General features: G+C 45.4%; 1 protein-coding gene across 3 annotated transcripts in view; it reads left to right on the plus strand.

Annotated features, from left to right (window-relative positions):
• The window catches only part of LOC143765800 (cadherin-like protein 26), a 146188-nt gene that overhangs the window by 80604 nt on the left and 47511 nt on the right, over nucleotides 1-18073 (plus strand). For all 3 annotated transcript variants that reach the window (XM_077252846.1, XM_077252844.1, XM_077252845.1), the window contains exon 5: nucleotides 9366-9510. In XM_077252846.1, coding sequence (XP_077108961.1) covers nucleotides 9366-9510 — 145 coding nt within the window. The remainder of the gene's footprint in view (nucleotides 1-9365; nucleotides 9511-18073) is intronic.

Consider the following 18073-nt stretch of genomic DNA (forward strand, 5'->3'; position numbering starts at 1 on the left):
AGACATAGATTCGCTCAGACCAACAGGCGTGGGGAACCCCACCATAACATCTTTAAGGGCTTCAGAAAGACCCTTTCTGAAAATTGCTGCCAGAGCGTCCTCATTCCATTTAGTGAGCACAGACCATTTTCTAAATTTCTGGCAGTATAATTCTGCCGCTTCCTGACCCTGGCACAGGGCCAACAAGTTTTTTTCCGCATGATCCACAGAGTTAGGTTCGTCATACAATAATCCGAGCGATTGAAAAAATGCATCTACATTAAGCAATGCCGGATCCCCTGACTCAAGGGAGAATGCCCAGTCCTGAGGGTCACCACGCCGCAGAGAAATAACTATTTTAACTTGCTGAGTGGGGTCACCAGAGGAACGGGGTTTCAGAGCAAAAAACAATTTGCAGTTATTTTTAAAGTTCAAAAACTTAGATCTATCCCCGTAAAACAAATCTGGAATAGGAATTCTAGGCTCTAAGGCTGGAGTCTGAACAACATAATCTTGGATACTCTGAACTCTTGCAGCAAGCTGATCCACACGAGAAAACAAACCCTGAACATCCATGTCCGCGCCCAAATCCACCCAGAGATTAAGAGGAAGGAAAAAGACAAAACAGACTAAAGAAAAAAAAAATGGCTCAGAACTTTTTCTTTTCCTTCTTTTGAGATGCATTTAACTCATTTGTGGTCAGTTGTACTGTTATGGACTGGTAATTTAGGAGCGACATGCGACTAGCTCTGAGCAGGTGGTAACTATACAGACTGCAGTTCCTGATCTTAACACAACACTAGCAGTAGCCGTGGGATGTTCCTGTCACTCCCTGGACACCTCTGTTATGGTTTCCAATGGCAAGGAAACATCAGAAGCATAGAATAAACGGACAAGCTCTCGGGTGATGGAAACTAGAGCTGACCGCGATGCTAAACCTACACACCACACTAGAAGTAGCCAGGGGGCATTCCTGCGTTGTCTCTAGATGCCGCGCGCCAGCCAGAGAACTAACTACCCCTGGTAGAAGAAAACACAGTCCTGGCTTGCCTCCAGAGAATGTCCCCACAGGAGATAGCAGCCCCCCCACATATAATAACGGTGAGAGCAGATGAAAAGACACACGTAGTATGAAAGCAGATTTAGCACAGAGAGGCCCGCTAACTAAATAGCAGAAAGATACAACAGAGGACTTCGCGGTCAGCTGCAAAACCCTTCAAAACACCATCCTGAAATTACCTTAACTCATGTGACAACTCATGCCACTGGAGTGGTAATTTCAGCCCAACAAGAGCTTCCAGCTGCAGAGATTCACATAAGTGCAAACTGGACAAAACATACAAAAATAGACTTAAGGACTAAAGTGTCCAACTTAGCTGAGCAGAAAACTGGGAGCAGTAACATGCAACAGAATCACTCTGGATACATTGATGGCCAGCATTAGAATGACTGAGGAGCAAGGTTAAATAGGATACTCCCACATCCTGATAGGAACAGGTGAACTGAGAAGGCAAAGCTTGCAGGACACCAGTACCACAAGAGACCACCGGGGGAGCCCACAAACCGAATCACAACAGTACCCCCCCTTAAGGAGGGGGCACCGAACCCTCACAAGAACCACCAGGGCGATCTGGATGAGCCCTATGAAAGGCACGGACCAAATCAGAAGCATGAACATCAGAAGCTGTAACCCAAGAATTATCCTCTTGACCGTAGCCCTTCCATTTCACCAGATATTGAAGTCTCCGTCTGGAAACACGGGAGTCCAAGATTTTCTCCACCACGTACTCCAATTCACCCTCAACCAGCACAGGAGCAGGAGGCTCAACAGAAGGCACAAGTGGTACCTCATACCTCCGCAATAATGACCGATGGAAGACATTATGGATAGCAAAGGATGCTGGGAGGTCCAAACGAAAAGACACAGGGTTAAGAATTTCCAAAATCTTATAAGGACCGATGAACCGAGGCTTAAACTTAGGAGAAGAGACCCTCATAGGGACAAAACGGGAGGACAACCACACCAAGTCCCCAACACGAAGACGAGGACCAACACGACGATGGCGATTAGCAAAACGTTGAGTCCTCTCCTGGGACAACTCCAAATTGTCCACCACCTGCCCCCAAATACGATGCAACCTATCCACCATGGTATCCACTCCAGGACAATCCGAAGACTCCACCTGACCAGATGAAAAACGAGGATGGAACCCTGAATTGCAAAAGAAAGGGGAGACCAAAGTGGCAGAACTGGCCCGATTATTAAGGGCAAACTCAGCCAACGGCAAAAAGGAGACCCAGTCATCCTGATCAGCAGACACGAAACACCTCAAATAAGTCTCCAAGGTCTGATTAGTACGTTCCGTCTGGCCATTTGTCTGGGGATGAAATGCAGACGAAAAAGACAAATCAATGCCCATCCTGGCACAAAACGCCCGCCAAAATCTGGACACAAACTGGGATCCCCTGTCGGAAACGATATTCTCCGGAATACCATGCAGCCGAACCACATTCTGAAAAAACAGGGGCACCAACTCAGATGAGGAAGGCAGCTTGGGCAAGGGCACCAAATGAACCATCTTAGAAAAGCGGTCACACACCACCCAAATGACGGACATCTTCTGAGAAACAGGGAGATCAGAAATAAAATCCATAGAGATGTGTGTCCAAGGCCTCTTAGGAACAGGCAAGGGCAACAACAACCCACTAGCCCGAGAACAACAAGGCTTGGCCCGAGCACAAACATCACAAGACTGCACAAAAGTACACACGTCCCGAGACAGGGAAGGCCACCAGAAGGACTTAGCCACCAAATCTCTGGTACCAAAAATTCCCGGATGACCTGCCAACGCAGAAGAATGAACCTCCGAGATGACTCTATTGGTCCACTCATCCGGCACAAACAATCTACCAGGCGGACAACGATCAGGCCGATCCGCCTGAAACTCTTGTAAAGCACGTTGCAGGTCTGGGAAGACAGCAGACAATATCACCCCATCCTTAAGTATACCCGTAGGTTTAGAATCACCAGGGGAATCAGGTTCAAAACTCCTAGAAAGGGCATCCGCCTTCACATTCTTAGTACCTGGCAGATACGAAACCACAAAATTAAACCGGGAGAAAAACAACGACCAGCGCGCCTGTCTAGGATTCAGACGTCTGGCCGACTCAAGATAAATCAAATTTTTGTGATCAGTCAAGACCACCACCTGATGTTTAGCACCCTCAAGCCAATGACGCCACTCCTCGAATGCCCACTTCATCGCCAAAAGCTCCCGATTACCGACGTCATAATTTCGCTCGGCGGGCGAAAATTTTCGAGAAAAGAACGCACAAGGTCTCATCACTGAACAATCTGAACTTTTCTGCGACAAAACCGCCCCCGCTCCGATCTCGGAAGCATCAACTTCCACCTGAAAAGGAAGAGAAACATCAGGCTGGCACAACACCGGAGCAGAAGAAAAACGGCGCTTAAGCTCCCGAAAGGCCTCCACAGCAGCAGGAGACCAATCTGCAACATCAGCACCCTTTTTAGTCAAATCAGTCAAAGGCCTGACAACGCTAGAAAAACCAGTTATGAATCGACGATAAAAGTTAGCAAAGCCCAAAAATTTCTGAAGGCCCTTAAGAGAAGTCGGTTGCGTCCAGTCACAAATAGCCCGAACCTTCACAGGATCCATCTCAATAGAAGAGGGGGAAAAAATGTACCCCAAAAAAGAAATCTTCTGAACCCCAAAAACACACTTTGAACCTTTAACAAACAGAGAATTGGTCCGCAAAACCTGAAAAACCCTCCTAACTTGTTGAACATGAGATTCCCAGTCATCCGAAAAAATCAAGATATCGTCCAAATACACAATCATAAATTTATCCAGATATTCACGGAAAATATTGTGCATAAAAGACTGAAAGACCGAAGGGGCATTTGACAGACCAAAAGGCATCACTAAATACTCAAAATGGCCCTCGGGCGTATTAAATGCGGTTTTCCACTCATCCCCCTGCTTAATTCGCACCAAATTATACGCACCGCGAAGATCAATCTTAGAGAACCACTTCGCCCCCTCAATGCGAGCAAATAAATCTGTCAGCAATGGCAAAGGATACTGATACTTGACTGTGATCTTATTCAAGAGTCTATAATCAATACAAGGTCTCAAAGAACCATCGCTTTTAGCTACGAAAAAGAACCCCGCTCCAAGAGGAGACGAAGAAGGACGAATATGTCCCTTTTCCAAGGACTCCCTAATATACTCTCGCATGGCAGCATGTTCAGGTACAGACAGATTGAATAGACGACCCTTAGGAAATTTACTGCCAGGGATCAAATCTATGGCGCAATCGCAATTTCTGTGAGGAGGAAGAGAATTAAGAGTAGATTCCTCAAAAACCTCACGATAATCAGACAAAAACTCAGGAATTTCAGAGGGAATAGATGAAGCAATGGAGACCAAAGATGTGTCCCCATGATTTCCCTGACATCCCCAGCTTAGTACAGACATTGTTTTCCAGTCAAGGACTGGGTTATGAGTTTGCAACCATGGCAATACCAGCACCAACACATCATGTAGATTATACAGTACAAGGAAGCGAATCACCTCTTGATGGTCTGGAGTCATACGCATAGTCACTTGTGTCCAGTATTGTGGTTTATTACTAGCCAATGGTGTAGAATCAATACCCTTTAAAGGTATAGGAACTTCCAGAGGCTCTAGATCAAACCCACAGCGCCTGGCAAAGGACCAATCCATAAGACTCAAAGCGGCGCCAGAATCCACATACGCATCCGCAACAATAGAAGATAACGAACAAATTAGAGTTACAGACAAAATAAACTTGGACTGCAAAGTGCCAATAGCAGAGGATTTATCAACTTTCTTTGTTCGTTTAGAGCATGCTGATATAACATGAGTAGAATTTCCACAATAGAAGCACAAATGATTTTTGCGCCTATAAATCTGTCGTTCGCTTCTGGACAGAAAGCTATCACATTGCATAGTCTGTGGTGCCTCTTCAGAAGACACCGTCAACTGGTGCACAGGTTTGCGTTCCCGTAAACGCCGATCAATCTGAATTGCCATTGTCATGGACTCATTCAGACCAGTAGGCGCAGGAAACCCCACCATGACGTCTTTTACAGCATCAGAGAGACCTTCTCTGAAAATTGCCGCCAGAGCGCACTCATTCCACTGAGTAAGCACAGACCATTTTCGAAATTTTTGGCAATATATTTCGGCTTCATCTTGCCCCTGAGAGAGGGCTATTAGGGCTTTCTCAGCCTGAATCTCCAAATTTGGTTCCTCATAAAGCAACCCCAAAGCCAGAAAAAACGCATCCACATTGAGCAACGCAGGATCCCCTGGTGCCAATGAAAATGCCCAATTTTGGGGATCACCCCGCAGTAAAGAAATAACAATTTTTACTTGCTGGGCAGGATCTCCAGCAGAATGAGATCTCAGCGAAAGAAACAATTTACAATTGTATTTAAAATTTAGAAAACAAGATCGATCTCCAGAAAAAAACTCCGGTATAGGAATTTTAGGTTCAGACCGAGGAGCATGTAACAAAAAATCTTGTATATTCTGAACTTTAGAGGCAAGATTATACAAATTGGTAGCCAGACTCTGGGGATCCATATTTCAACAGATAAAGTCTGAGCCATTCAGGGGTTAAGAGGAGAGGAAAACAGGAGACTGCAATTAGAGCTGGAGTGCAACTTCAGAGGAAGGAAAAAAAAAAAAAAAGTTTCACACAGTTCCTTTTCTCTCCTGCTTCAGCCTATAGATTAAACATTTTGGCTGGCCATACTGTTATGGTTTCCAATGGCAAGGAAACATCAGAAGCATAGAATAAACGGACAAGCTCTCGGGTGATGGAAACTAGAGCTGACCGCGATGCTAAACCTACACACCACACTAGAAGTAGCCAGGGGGCATTCCTGCGTTGTCTCTAGATGCCGCGCGCCAGCCGGAGAACTAACTACCCCTGGTAGAAGAAAACACAGTCCTGGCTTGCCTCCAGAGAATGTCCCCACAGGAGATAGCAGCCCCCCACATATAATAACGGTGAGAGCAGATGAAAAGACACACGTAGTATGAAAGCAGATTTAGCACAGAGAGGCCCGCTAACTAAATAGCAGAAAGATACAACAGAGGACTTCGCGGTCAGCTGCAAAACCCTTCAAAACACCATCCTGAAATTACCTTAACTCATGTGACAACTCATGCCACTGGAGTGGTAATTTCAGCCCAACAAGAGCTTCCAGCTGCAGAGATTCACATAAGTGCAAACTGGACAAAACATACAAAAATAGACTTAAGGACTAAAGTGTCCAACTTAGCTGAGCAGAAAACTGGGAGCAGGAACATGCAACAGAATCACTCTGGATACATTGATGGCCAGCATTAGAATGACTGAGGAGCAAGGTTAAATAGGATACTCCCACATCCTGATAGGAACAGGTGAACTGAGAAGGCAAAGCTTGCAGGACACCAGTACCACAAGAGACCACCGGGGGAGCCCACGAACTGAATCACAACACACCTCATCACAGCCGGAGAACTAGCTACCCCTAAAGGTAGAAATAGGAAAGCTATCTTGCCTCAGAGAAAATCCCCAAAGGATAGGACAGCCCCCCACAAATGACTGTGAGAGGAGAAGGAAATGACATATGTAGTATGAAACAAGATTTAGCAAAGGAGGCCACTTCTAGCTAGATAGATAGTACAGGAAAGAACACTGTTCGGTCAGTAATAAAAACTAGAAAAAGTCCACCGCAGAGATATGCAAAAATCTCCACACCTGACTAAAGGTGTGGAGGGCAAAATCTGCAGCCCAGAGCTTCCAGCTTAGCTGAATAGATCCATACTGATAAGCTGGACAAATGAGCAAAACATAGAATGTGCTGAACAATAAAGTCCACAAAGAGTGGACTGCAAAAGGACAAGCAAGGACTTATCTTTGCTGAACTGGACAGAGTGTCAGGGAAATCCAAAAGAGCAGTGACTCCAAGCAGGAACAATTGACAACTGGCATTGATTGAGGGATAAGGCCAGACTAAAATAGCCGAGCCAGAAAGATGATCAGTGGAAGCAGCTGCTGATGCTAAATCCAAGAAGCAGCTATACCACTCAAAACCACAGGAGGGAGCCCAAGAGCAGAATTCACAAAAGTGCTACTTACAACAACCGGAGGGAGCCCAAGAGCGGAATTCACACAGAAGCCTATCACATCTGGATAATTAAGATTGGAGAGGAATGTGATAACAGCATTTATTCTTAATTAGGCCAGACATATTTTTTATCGGTGTGTCAAGAGAAATAGACCATTGTTCATATGAGCCTATACGTTGACTCTTGAATTGATAGTTGTTGCAACTTATTGTGCTGCTATCCTTGGAAGACAGGGACGCAGGGTAATTGAACAATCAATGTTGCTAATATGTTGATTACCCATTGTATTAGTACATGCAGCTTGTTTACCTGCAAACAGTGAAGGACAAGCTATGGAGATTGAATACTCGAACAATGAAAGATAACCTCATTCCACCTTCTCCCTGGCCTGTGGATGATGGCCTGAAGGACAATTGTGAACTATAAAAGGGATCTGCCTCTGTTCCCAGAGACTCTACATGAGAGTATCTAATTTACCTTGGCTCCATCTGGAGGAATACAGATTTGAGACACTCTAAAGGACACTAGCTTAGGGGACCACGTCCCCAGCTGGAGGAATACAGAAATCCTCAATTGACCATCAGTGAATCCATGGAGATGTTAGGATAAGCCAGGCTGTGACAATCAGGTCCCCTGGCCCCATGGAGACATCTGAAGAAGCCAGGTTGGGATAATCAGGTCACCTGGACATGTATCTCAATGGACTGTCAGCTTCCTAACCTTGCCGCTACCCCCTCTGTGGGTGCCCACCAAAAGCGGGGTGTCACTTGCTGGGGTATTTGGCACTGGAAGCCTTGAAGTCACAGCTGCTTGTCACGACATTGTTGGGTGTCCCAGGACCAGAGGCTCCTTCCCTATTCCTAATGCTAGGGATGCCTTAGCTTGCCCTGTTCCCCCGATTACTTCTGATGGTGAAGACGCTAGGGCCACGTACCTTGCCTTAGCTCCTGAATCCATGCTCAAACTGTATCCTTCTTCCACCCATGGAAGAGAGGAGTAGTAGTGTACCGTAATACACCAACCAGACTAACAAGGTAATACGAGCAGTGATAAAGGAAAATACCAATCATACAAATATATTTACATAAACAACAGAGGTAAACATCAGGGAGTGGAGGATGGGGTTAAATCAAAGTAGGAGAAGAAAGGGAATTATCACACACTCCAAACCAAGCACCAACAATCTCCAGCCATGCAGCAAAAGCTACCCTGAAAATGAGTGCTAGCCAGGACACAGTTTGTATAGAAGATGGGAGTGGCTAACAGTGCACAGATGAGAGCCTTATGGCAGGAAAGCTTGCAGGAACTCTCAACTGAGCAGATTAACCCCTGCACTGATAAAAGAAACTTACACCATTTAATGTGAGGTTGAAGAGCTTCTAATTAATGCAAGAGTAGGAGAAATCAGACACTGCAGTCTTCTTGCTCCTCTCTGTCATGGTAAACCCCTGACACTGCTCTAATCCAAGCGAGCCAGTGGAAGAATGAGACTCTGTTATTTGCACCATCTTGTGCATTTACTGGGACTGTACTATGTGGTATTGTCTGTTGGTAGTTCAATAAAGTATTGCCACACTATTTTACCCTCACTCTGTGTTGTCTGAGTAGAATTCTGCCCACAGGAAAGGAGTGCGAGCATTCAGTAGGATGAGTCCTGGTTCATGCTGTCTCTCTAAAGACAGCTGGGCCAGCGGACGAGAGCAGACACTGACCCTCGTCTCCAGAAGATACTTACTAAATATCAATGACACACTGACCAAACACACATATCACACCCATACCATTTTTTTTGCATACATGAAAAACGCTGTTGTCTAAATCAGGTCTTACACGTATCTATCTATTTATCTATCTACCGGTATCTACACCTATCTATCTATCTATCTATCTATCTATCTATCTATCTATCTATCTATCTATCTATCTATCTACACGTATCTATCTATCTATCTATCTATCTATCTATCTATCTATCTATCTATCTATCTATCTATCTATCTTTATTTTCACGTAGAAAATTAGGTGTTGATTTAAATCATTTTAACACCCCAATTAAAAACAATCACCTTTCCTATAGATAATTGGCCAGAACTTTCTGCGGACCATATGCTCGGCAGCTGCTTTGTTATCTCTCACCATTGCCGCGTTTTGCTTTATTAGCACCAACTGCTGAAGTTCTCTGCAACTTTAGTAATCCTTTTTGTTTCTTTGCAGTGGAAATTCAATGCAATCAACAAAACTTCTATGAAAGTGGGTACAAGACTCGGGATTCATCTGAAGATCCTGGACATCAATGATAATGCCCCAGAGTTCAAAAACAAGACTTTTTACATATCAGTTAATGAATCCACTCTGCAAGGTACAGTATGGCGAGACAAGTCTCTGTACCATCTGCTTGCTGCTGTCGGGTCAGCTCATTTGCTCCATTCTGCTTGTTCCTAATTGCACAGCTAGGCACAAATTGCCATGTGATGTAGGGATAATAAACAGCTCCTGTCAGGCCCATGCTGCCGCTTATCTGCTGTTTCCGTACATTTTTTATCTTATTTTATTTCTATCCGTCACTATATTAATGTCTTACTTTGTTTTATACTGAGATGTCATGTATGGTTTTTACTGTGTGTATTAAGTGCAGAGTGCACAGCATCATATAAGGTGACAATAGCTCCAATATGGCATCTGAAATTGTATGGGAAATAGGAGCCGCACAGCAGTATAGTACGGCCCTGGAGGAGCTTATTAATGTTCGGAGGCGGTATCGAGTAATCAACTTAAGGCCTTAGTTGTGGCATCATAGTAGTTGGTGACCGGGAAGTATTCAACATATTCTGCAGAGATATGAGCATTGTCAATCATGGTAGCCATCATGCATGGTTGGCCTCTCAATGGGTATGAGATACATAAGAATCACCTGGACTAGTTTCCATGGGTCCTTTGGAGAAAATGATTCTGAGGTACATCCTCCGCTTAAAGGGAACCTGTCACCCCCAAAATGGAAGATGAGCTAAGCCCACCAGCATCAGGGGCTTATCTACAGCATTCTGGAATGCTGTAGATAAGCCCCTGATGTAACCTGAAAGGTAAGAAGAAGAGGTTAGATTATACTTACCCAGGGGAGGTCCCGATTCTGTTTGGGTCCGATAGGAGTAGCGGTCTGGTCCGGGGCCTCCCATCTTCATAGGATGACGTCCTCTTCTTGTCTTCACGCTGCGGCTCCACTTGATGTGGTTCAGAAATCAGCTGAGAGGAGCTTAAAAAAGATAAACAAGAGAGCTAGAAAGTCTCCCATTGGATTCTCAGATAACTCATTATGCAGCCATACACAGTGCAACACAAAGACTATAGAAAGCAAACAGTGCAACATTTTTAATTAAACCCCATTACAAATATAGATTTAGCCCAAAGTACAAGCATTTAGGTGAGAAAAAAATGTCTCCAAAAGTGGACAACCCCCCCATACACATTACAGTAAAGTCAGCCGAACTCACCAATATTAACTCGAACTCACCAATATCAACGGGATTGGCCAACAGTAATGTGTAAACAAACCTCCCAACTCTCCCCCACAGAATAAGCAGGCCTGTTGAGTGTAAATGGCCATTTTGTTTTGTAGCGGAGTTAAGCGTCTCTCAAAGAGAACACAGGAAGGCCTGGCTAAGCCAAACTGTGTATGAGGGAATCAGGGGAGATACCTGTTGGTCAAACTATTATTTAATGGACAGCTGTCTAATATATATGGGGATCTCCAATTTTCTGTGTAAGATTTTCTTGTGTACTACATAGTGAGTATTGGCCTCTAATTCTAGCTGTGCAGGCTCTGAGCCTAACGGCCAGCATCTCAGGTTAAAGCGAGGCCCAGACCATTCCTGTTGTGAATTTACTTTTTGCTCCCTCTAGTGGTTACTAGTTTTTTGACTCTGGTTTTTCTGTCATTCCTTTTATCCGCACCTGGGTCGTTAGTTAAGGGTGTTGCTATTTAAGCTCCCTGGACCTTCAGTTCAATGCCTGGCAACGTAGTTATCAGAGCTAGTCTGCTGTGCTCTTGTCTACTGATCCTGGTTCCAGTTATATCAGCTAAGTCCGCTTTTTGCTTTTTGCTATTTTGTTTTGGTTTTGTATTTTTGTCCAGCTTGTTCCAAATATATATCCTGACCTTTGCTGGAAGCTCTAGGGGGCTGGTGTTCTCCCCCCGGACCGTTAGACGGTTCGGGGGTTCTTGAATTTCCAGTGTGGATTTTGATAGGGTTTTTGTTGACCATATAAGTTACCTTTCTTTATTCTGCTATCAGTAAGCGGGCCTCTCTGTGCTAAACCTGGTTCATTTCTGTGTTTGTCATTTCCTCTTACCTCACCGTTATTATTTGTGGGGGGCTTCTATCCAGCTTTGGGGTCCCCTTCTCTGGAGGCAAGAAAGGTCTTTTGTTTTCCTCTACTAGGGGTAGCTAGATTCTCCGGCTGGAGCGTGTCATCTAGAATCAACGTAGGAATGATCCCCGGCTACTTCTAGTGTTGGCGTTAGGAGTAGATATATGGTCAACCCAGCTACCACTGCCCTATGAGCTGGATTTTTGTATTCTGCAGACTTCCACGTTCCTCTGAGACCCTCGCCATTGGGGTCATAACAGTTTGCCAGGCCAGTATTAAATGTTTAATGCATTGCAGAAGAGGGATTATAAGAAAGAAGATTCTGAGTTTTTTTTTTTTTTTTTTTTTCTTCTTCCCCTTTACCTCAGAGTGGCTATGCTTGCTGCAGACATGAATGTCCAGACCTTGATTACAAGTGTGGACCAGCTGGCTACTCGTGTGCAGGGCATACAAGACTATGTTATCAGTAATCCTAGGTCAGAACCTAAAATACCGATTCCTGAACTGTTTTCCGGAGACAGGTTTAAGTTTAGGAATTTTGTGAATAATTGTAAATTGTTTTTGTCCCTGAGACCCTGTTCATCTGGAGACTCTGCTCAGCAAGTAAAAATTGTTATTTCGTTCTTACGGGGCGACCCTCAGGATTGGGCTTTTTCGCTGGCGCCAGGAGATCCGGCATTGGCTGATATTAATGCGTTTTTTCTGGCGCTCGGTTTACTTTATGAGGAACCCAATCTTGAGATTCAGGCAGAAAAGGCCTTGCTGGCTATGTCTCAGGGGCAGGACGAGGCTGAAGTGTACTGCCAAAAATTTCGGAAATGGTCCGTGCTGACACATTGGAACGAGTGTGCACTGGCCGCTAATTTTAGAAATGGCCTTTCTGAAGCCATTAAGAATGTTATGGTGGGTTTTCCCATTCCCACAGGTCTGAATGATACTATGGCACTGGCTATTCAAATTGACCGGCAGTTGCGGGAGCGCAAAACCGCAAATTCCCTCATGGTGTTGTCTGAACAGACACCTAATTCGGTGCAATGTGATAGAAAAATCGCAAATTCCCTCATGGTGTTGTCTGAACAGACACCTGATTTAATGCAATGTGATAGAATCCTGACTAGAAATGAGCGGAAAATTCATAGACGCCGGAATGGCTTGTGCTACTACTGTGGTGATTCTACACATATTATCTCAGCATGCTCTAAACGTATAGCTAAGGTTGTTAGTCCTGTCACCGTTGGTAATTTGCAACCTAAATTTATTCTGTCTGTAACTTTGATTTGCTCACTGTCGTCTTTTCCTGTCATGGCGTTTGTAGATTCAGGTGCTGCCCTGAGTCTTATGGATCTGTCATTTGCTAAGCACTGTGGTTTTACTCTTGAACCATTAGAAAATCCTATTCCTCTTAGGGGTATTGATGCTACGCCATTGGCAGCAAATAAACCGCAGTATTGGACACAGGTTACCATGTGCATGACTCCTGAACACCGCGAGGTGATACGTTTCCTGGTTTTACATAAAATGCATGATTTGGTTGTTTTAGGGCTGCCATGGTTACAGACCCATAATCCAGTCCTGGACTGGAAGGCTATGTCAGTCTCAAGTTGGGGCTGTCGTGGTATTCATGGGGATTCCCTGCCTGTGTCTATTGCTTCTTCTACGCCTTCGGAAGTTCCGGAGTATTTGTCTGATTATCAGGATGTCTTCAGTGAGTCTGAGTCCAGTGCACTGCCTCCTCATAGGGACTGTGACTGTGCTATAGATTTGATCCCAGGCAGTAAATTTCCTAAGGGAAGACTGTTTAATCTGTCGGTACCTGAACATACCGCTATGCGTTCATATATCAAGGAGTCTCTAGAGAAAGGACATATTCGTCCGTCTTCTTCCCCTCTTGGTGCGGGATTCTTTTTTGTGGCAAAAAAGGACGGATCTTTGAGACCTTGTATTGATTATCGGCTTTTAAATAAGATCACTGTCAAATTTCAGTATCCTTTACCGCTGTTGTCTGACTTGTTTGCCCGGATTAAAGGTGCCAAGTGGTTCACCAAGATAGATCTTCGTGGTGCGTACAACCTTGTGCGCATTAAGCAAGGTGATGAATGGAAAACCGCATTCAATACGCCCGAAGGTCATTTTGAGTACTTGGTGATGCCTTTTGGGCTCTCCAATGCGCCTTCAGTTTTTCAGTCCTTTATGCATGACATTTTCCGGAAGTATCTGGATAAATTTTTGATTGTTTATCTGGATGATATTTTGGTTTTTTCTGATAATTGGGATTCGCATGTGGAGCAGGTCAGGTTGGTCTTTAAAATTTTGCGTGAAAATTCTTTGTTTGTCAAGGGCTCAAAGTGTCTCTTTGGTGTACAGAAGGTTCCCTTTTTGGGGTTCATTTTTTCCCCTTCTGCTGTGGAGATGGACCCAGTCAAGGTCCGAGCTATTCTTGATTGGACTCAGCCCTCGTCAGTTAAGAGTCTACAGAAGTTCTTGGGTTTCGCTAACTTCTACCGTCGTTTTATCGCTAATTTTTCTAGCATTGTGAAACCTTTGACGGATATGACCAAGAAGGGCTCCGATGTAGCTAACTGGGCTCCTGCTGCCGTGGAGGCTTTCCAGGAGTTGAAACGCCGGTTTACTTCGGCGCCTGTTTTGTGCCAGCCCGATGTCTCACTTCCCTTTCAGGTTGAGGTGGATGCTTCAGAGATTGGAGCAGGGGCCGTTTTGTCGCAGAGAGGCCCTGGTTGCTCTGTTATGAAACCTTGTGCCTTTTTCTCTAGGAAGGTTTCGCCTGCCGAGCGAAATTATGATGTGGGCAATCGGGAGTTGTTGGCCATGAAATGGGCATTTGAGGAGTGGCGTCATTGGCTCGAGGGTGCTAAGCATCGTGTGGTGGTCTTGACTGATCACAAAAATCTGATGTATCTCGAGTCTGCTAAACGCCTTAATCCGAGACAGGCCCGCTGGTCATTGTTTTTCTCCCGCTTTGATTTTGTTGTCTCGTATTTACCAGGTTCAAAGAATGTGAAGGCCGATGCTCTTTCTAGGAGCTTTGTGCCTGATGCTCCTGGAGTCGCTGATCCTGTTGGTATTCTTAAAGATGGAGTTATCTTGTCAGCTATTTCTCCGGATCTGCGACGTGTGTTGCAGAGATTTCAGGCTGATAGGCCTGAGTCTTGTCCACCTGACAGACTGTTTGTCCCGGATAAGTGGACCAGCAGAGTCATTTCCGAGGTTCATTCCTCGGTGTTGGCAGGTCACCCGGGAATTTTTGGCACCAGAGATCTGGTGGCCAGGTCCTTTTGGTGGCCTTCCTTGTCAAGGGATGTGCGGTCATTTGTGCAGTCCTGTGGGACTTGTGCTCGAGCTAAGCCTTGCTGTTCTCGTGCCAGCGGTTTGCTCTTGCCCTTGCCTGTCCCGAAGAGACCTTGGACACATATCTCCATGGATTTCATTTCTGATCTTCCGCTATCCCAGGGCATGTCCGTTATCTGGGTGATATGTGATCGCTTCTCAAAGATGGTCCATTTGGTTCCTTTGCCTAAGCTGCCTTCCTCTTCCGATCTGGTTCCTGTGTTTTTCCAGAACGTGGTTCGTTTGCACGGCATCCCTGAGAATATTGTGTCAGACAGAGGATCCCAGTTCGTTTCCAGATTCTGGCGATCCTTTTGTAGTAGGATGGGCATTGATTTGTCGTTTTCGTCTGCTTTCCATCCTCAGACTAATGGACAGACGGAGCGAACCAATCAGACTTTGGAGGCTTATTTGAGGTGTTTTGTCTCTGCTGATCAGGACGATTGGGTGACATTCTTGCCGTTGGCTGAGTTTGCCCTTAATAATCGGGCTAGTTCCGCCACCTTGGTTTCGCCTTTTTTCTGCAACTCTGGTTTCCATCCTCGCTTTTCTTCGGGTCATGTGGAGCCTTCTGACTGTCCTGGGGTGGATTCTGTGGTGGATAGGTTGCAGCGGATCTGGAATCATGTGGTGGACAACTTGAAGTTGTCACAGGAGAGGGCTCAGCGCTTTGCCAACCGCCGCCGCGGTGTGGGTCCCCGACTACGCGTTGGGGATTTGGTATGGCTTTCTTCCCGCTTTGTTCCTATGAAGGTCTCCTCTCCCAAATTTAAACCTCGTTTTATTGGGCCTTACAAGATATTGGAAATCCTTAATCCTGTATCTTTTCGTCTGGATCTTCCTGTGTCGTTTGCTATTCACAATGTATTTCATAGGTCCTTGTTGCGGCGGTACATTGTGCCTATAGTTCCTTCTGCTGAGCCTCCTGCTCCGGTGTTGGTTGAGGGCGAGTTGGAGTACGTGGTGGAGAAGATCTTGGATTCTCGCCTCTCCAGGCGGAGGCTTCAGTACCTGGTCAAGTGGAAGGGCTATGGTCAGGAGGATAATTCCTGGGTGGTCGCCTCTGATGTTCATGCGGCCGATTTAGTTCGTGCCTTTCATGCCGCTCATCCTGATCGCCCTGGTGGTCGTGGTGAGGGTTCGGTGACCCCTCACTAAGGGGGGAGTACTGTTGTGAATTTACTTTTTGCTCCCTCTAGTGGTTACTAGTTTTTTGACTCTGGTTTTTCTGTCATTCCTTTTATCCGCACCTGGGTCGTTAGTTAAGGGTGTTGCTATTTAAGCTCCCTGGACCTTCAGTTCAATGCCTGGCAACGTAGTTATCAGAGCTAGTCTGCTGTGCTCTTGTCTACTGATCCTGGTTCCAGTTATATCAGCTAAGTCCGCTTTTTGCTATTTTGTTTTGGTTTTGTATTTTTGTCCAGCTTGTTCCAAATATATATCCTGACCTTTGCTGGAAGCTCTAGGGGGCTGGTGTTCTCCCCCCGGACCGTTAGACGGTTCGGGGGTTCTTGAATTTCCAGTGTGGATTTTGATAGGGTTTTTGTTGACCATATAAGTTACCTTTCTTTATTCTGCTATCAGTAAGCGGGCCTCTCTGTGCTAAACCTGGTTCATTTCTGTGTTTGTCATTTCCTCTTACCTCACCGTTATTATTTGTGGGGGGCTTCTATCCAGCTTTGGGGTCCCCTTCTCTGGAGGCAAGAAAGGTCTTTTGTTTTCCTCTACTAGGGGTAGCTAGATTCTCCGGCTGGAGCGTGTCATCTAGAATCAACGTAGGAATGATCCCCGGCTACTTCTAGTGTTGGCGTTAGGAGTAGATATATGGTCAACCCAGCTACCACTGCCCTATGAGCTGGATTTTTGTATTCTGCAGACTTCCACGTTCCTCTGAGACCCTCGCCATTGGGGTCATAACACATTCCTCATGGTAGTGATAATCTCTCACAGGCTTTAGTACAGTCTGACCTTCAGACTTGGAGCCAATTGTCTGTCTAGATTTCTCCTTTTTAAATCAAATTTTTCAGCTGATTCTCCCATGTCCTGTATAGAGTCTTCCCTGAGCTCTTGCTGACTCTCCTGTGTCCTTTATAGAGTGTTCCTTGATCTCTTGCTGACTCTCCTGTGTCCTGTATAGAGTCTTCTCTGATCTCTCGCTGAATTTCCTGTGTCCTATGCAGTCTTCCTTGATCTTTTGCTCACTCTCCTGTGTCCTGTATAGAGTCTTCCTTGAGCTCTCGCTGACTCTCCTGTGTCTTATGCAGAGTTTCCCTTGAACTTTCGCTTACTCTCCTGTGCCCTGTATAGTCTTCCTTGATTTCTCACTGACGCTCCTGTGTCCAGTATATAGTCTTCCCTGATCTCTTGCTGACTCTCCTGTGTCTTGTATAGAGTCTTCCTTGATCTCTCGCTGACTCTCCTGTGTGTTGTATAGAGTCTTCCTTGATCTCTCGCTGACTCTCCTGTGTCTTGTATAGAGTCTTCCTTGATTTTTCACTGACTCTCTTGTGTCCAGTATAGCATTTCCCTTGAACTTTCGCTGATTCTCCTGTGTCCAGTATAGTGTCTTCCTTGATCTCTTGCTGACCCTCCTGTGTCCTGTATAGTCTTCCTTGATCTCTCGCTGACTCTCCTATGTCTTGTATAGAGTCTTCCTTGATCTCTTGCTGACCCTCCTGTGTCCTGTATAGAGTCTTCCCTGATCTCTCGCTGACTCTTCCATATCCTGTATAGAGAGCCTTCCTTGATCTCTCGCTGACTCTCCGGTGTCCTGTATAGTCTTACTTGATCTCTTGCTGACTCTTCCATGTCCTGTTTAGAGTCTTCCCTGATCTCTCGCTGACTCTCCTGTCCTGTATAGAGTCTTCCTTGATCTCTCGCTGACCCTCTGTGTCCTGTATAGAGTCTTCCTTGATCTCTCGCTGACTCTCCTGTGTCCTGTATCGAGTCTTCCTTGATCTCTCGCTGACTCCTCTGTGTCCTGTATAGAGTCTTCCTTGATCTCTTGCTGACTCTCCCATGTCCTGTATAGAGAGTCTTCCTTGATCTCTCGCTGACTCTCCTGTGTTCTGTATAGAGTTTTCCTTGATCTCTCGCTGACTCTTCTGTGTCCTGTATAGAGTCTTCCTTGATCTCTCGCGGACTCTCCCATGTCCTGTATAGAGAGTCTTCGTTGATCTCTCGCTGACTCTCCTGTGTCCTGTATAGTGTTT

This window comes from Ranitomeya variabilis, chromosome 4 (genome assembly GCF_051348905.1).
Source record: "Ranitomeya variabilis isolate aRanVar5 chromosome 4, aRanVar5.hap1, whole genome shotgun sequence".
Classification (NCBI taxonomy): domain Eukaryota; kingdom Metazoa; phylum Chordata; class Amphibia; order Anura; family Dendrobatidae; genus Ranitomeya; species Ranitomeya variabilis.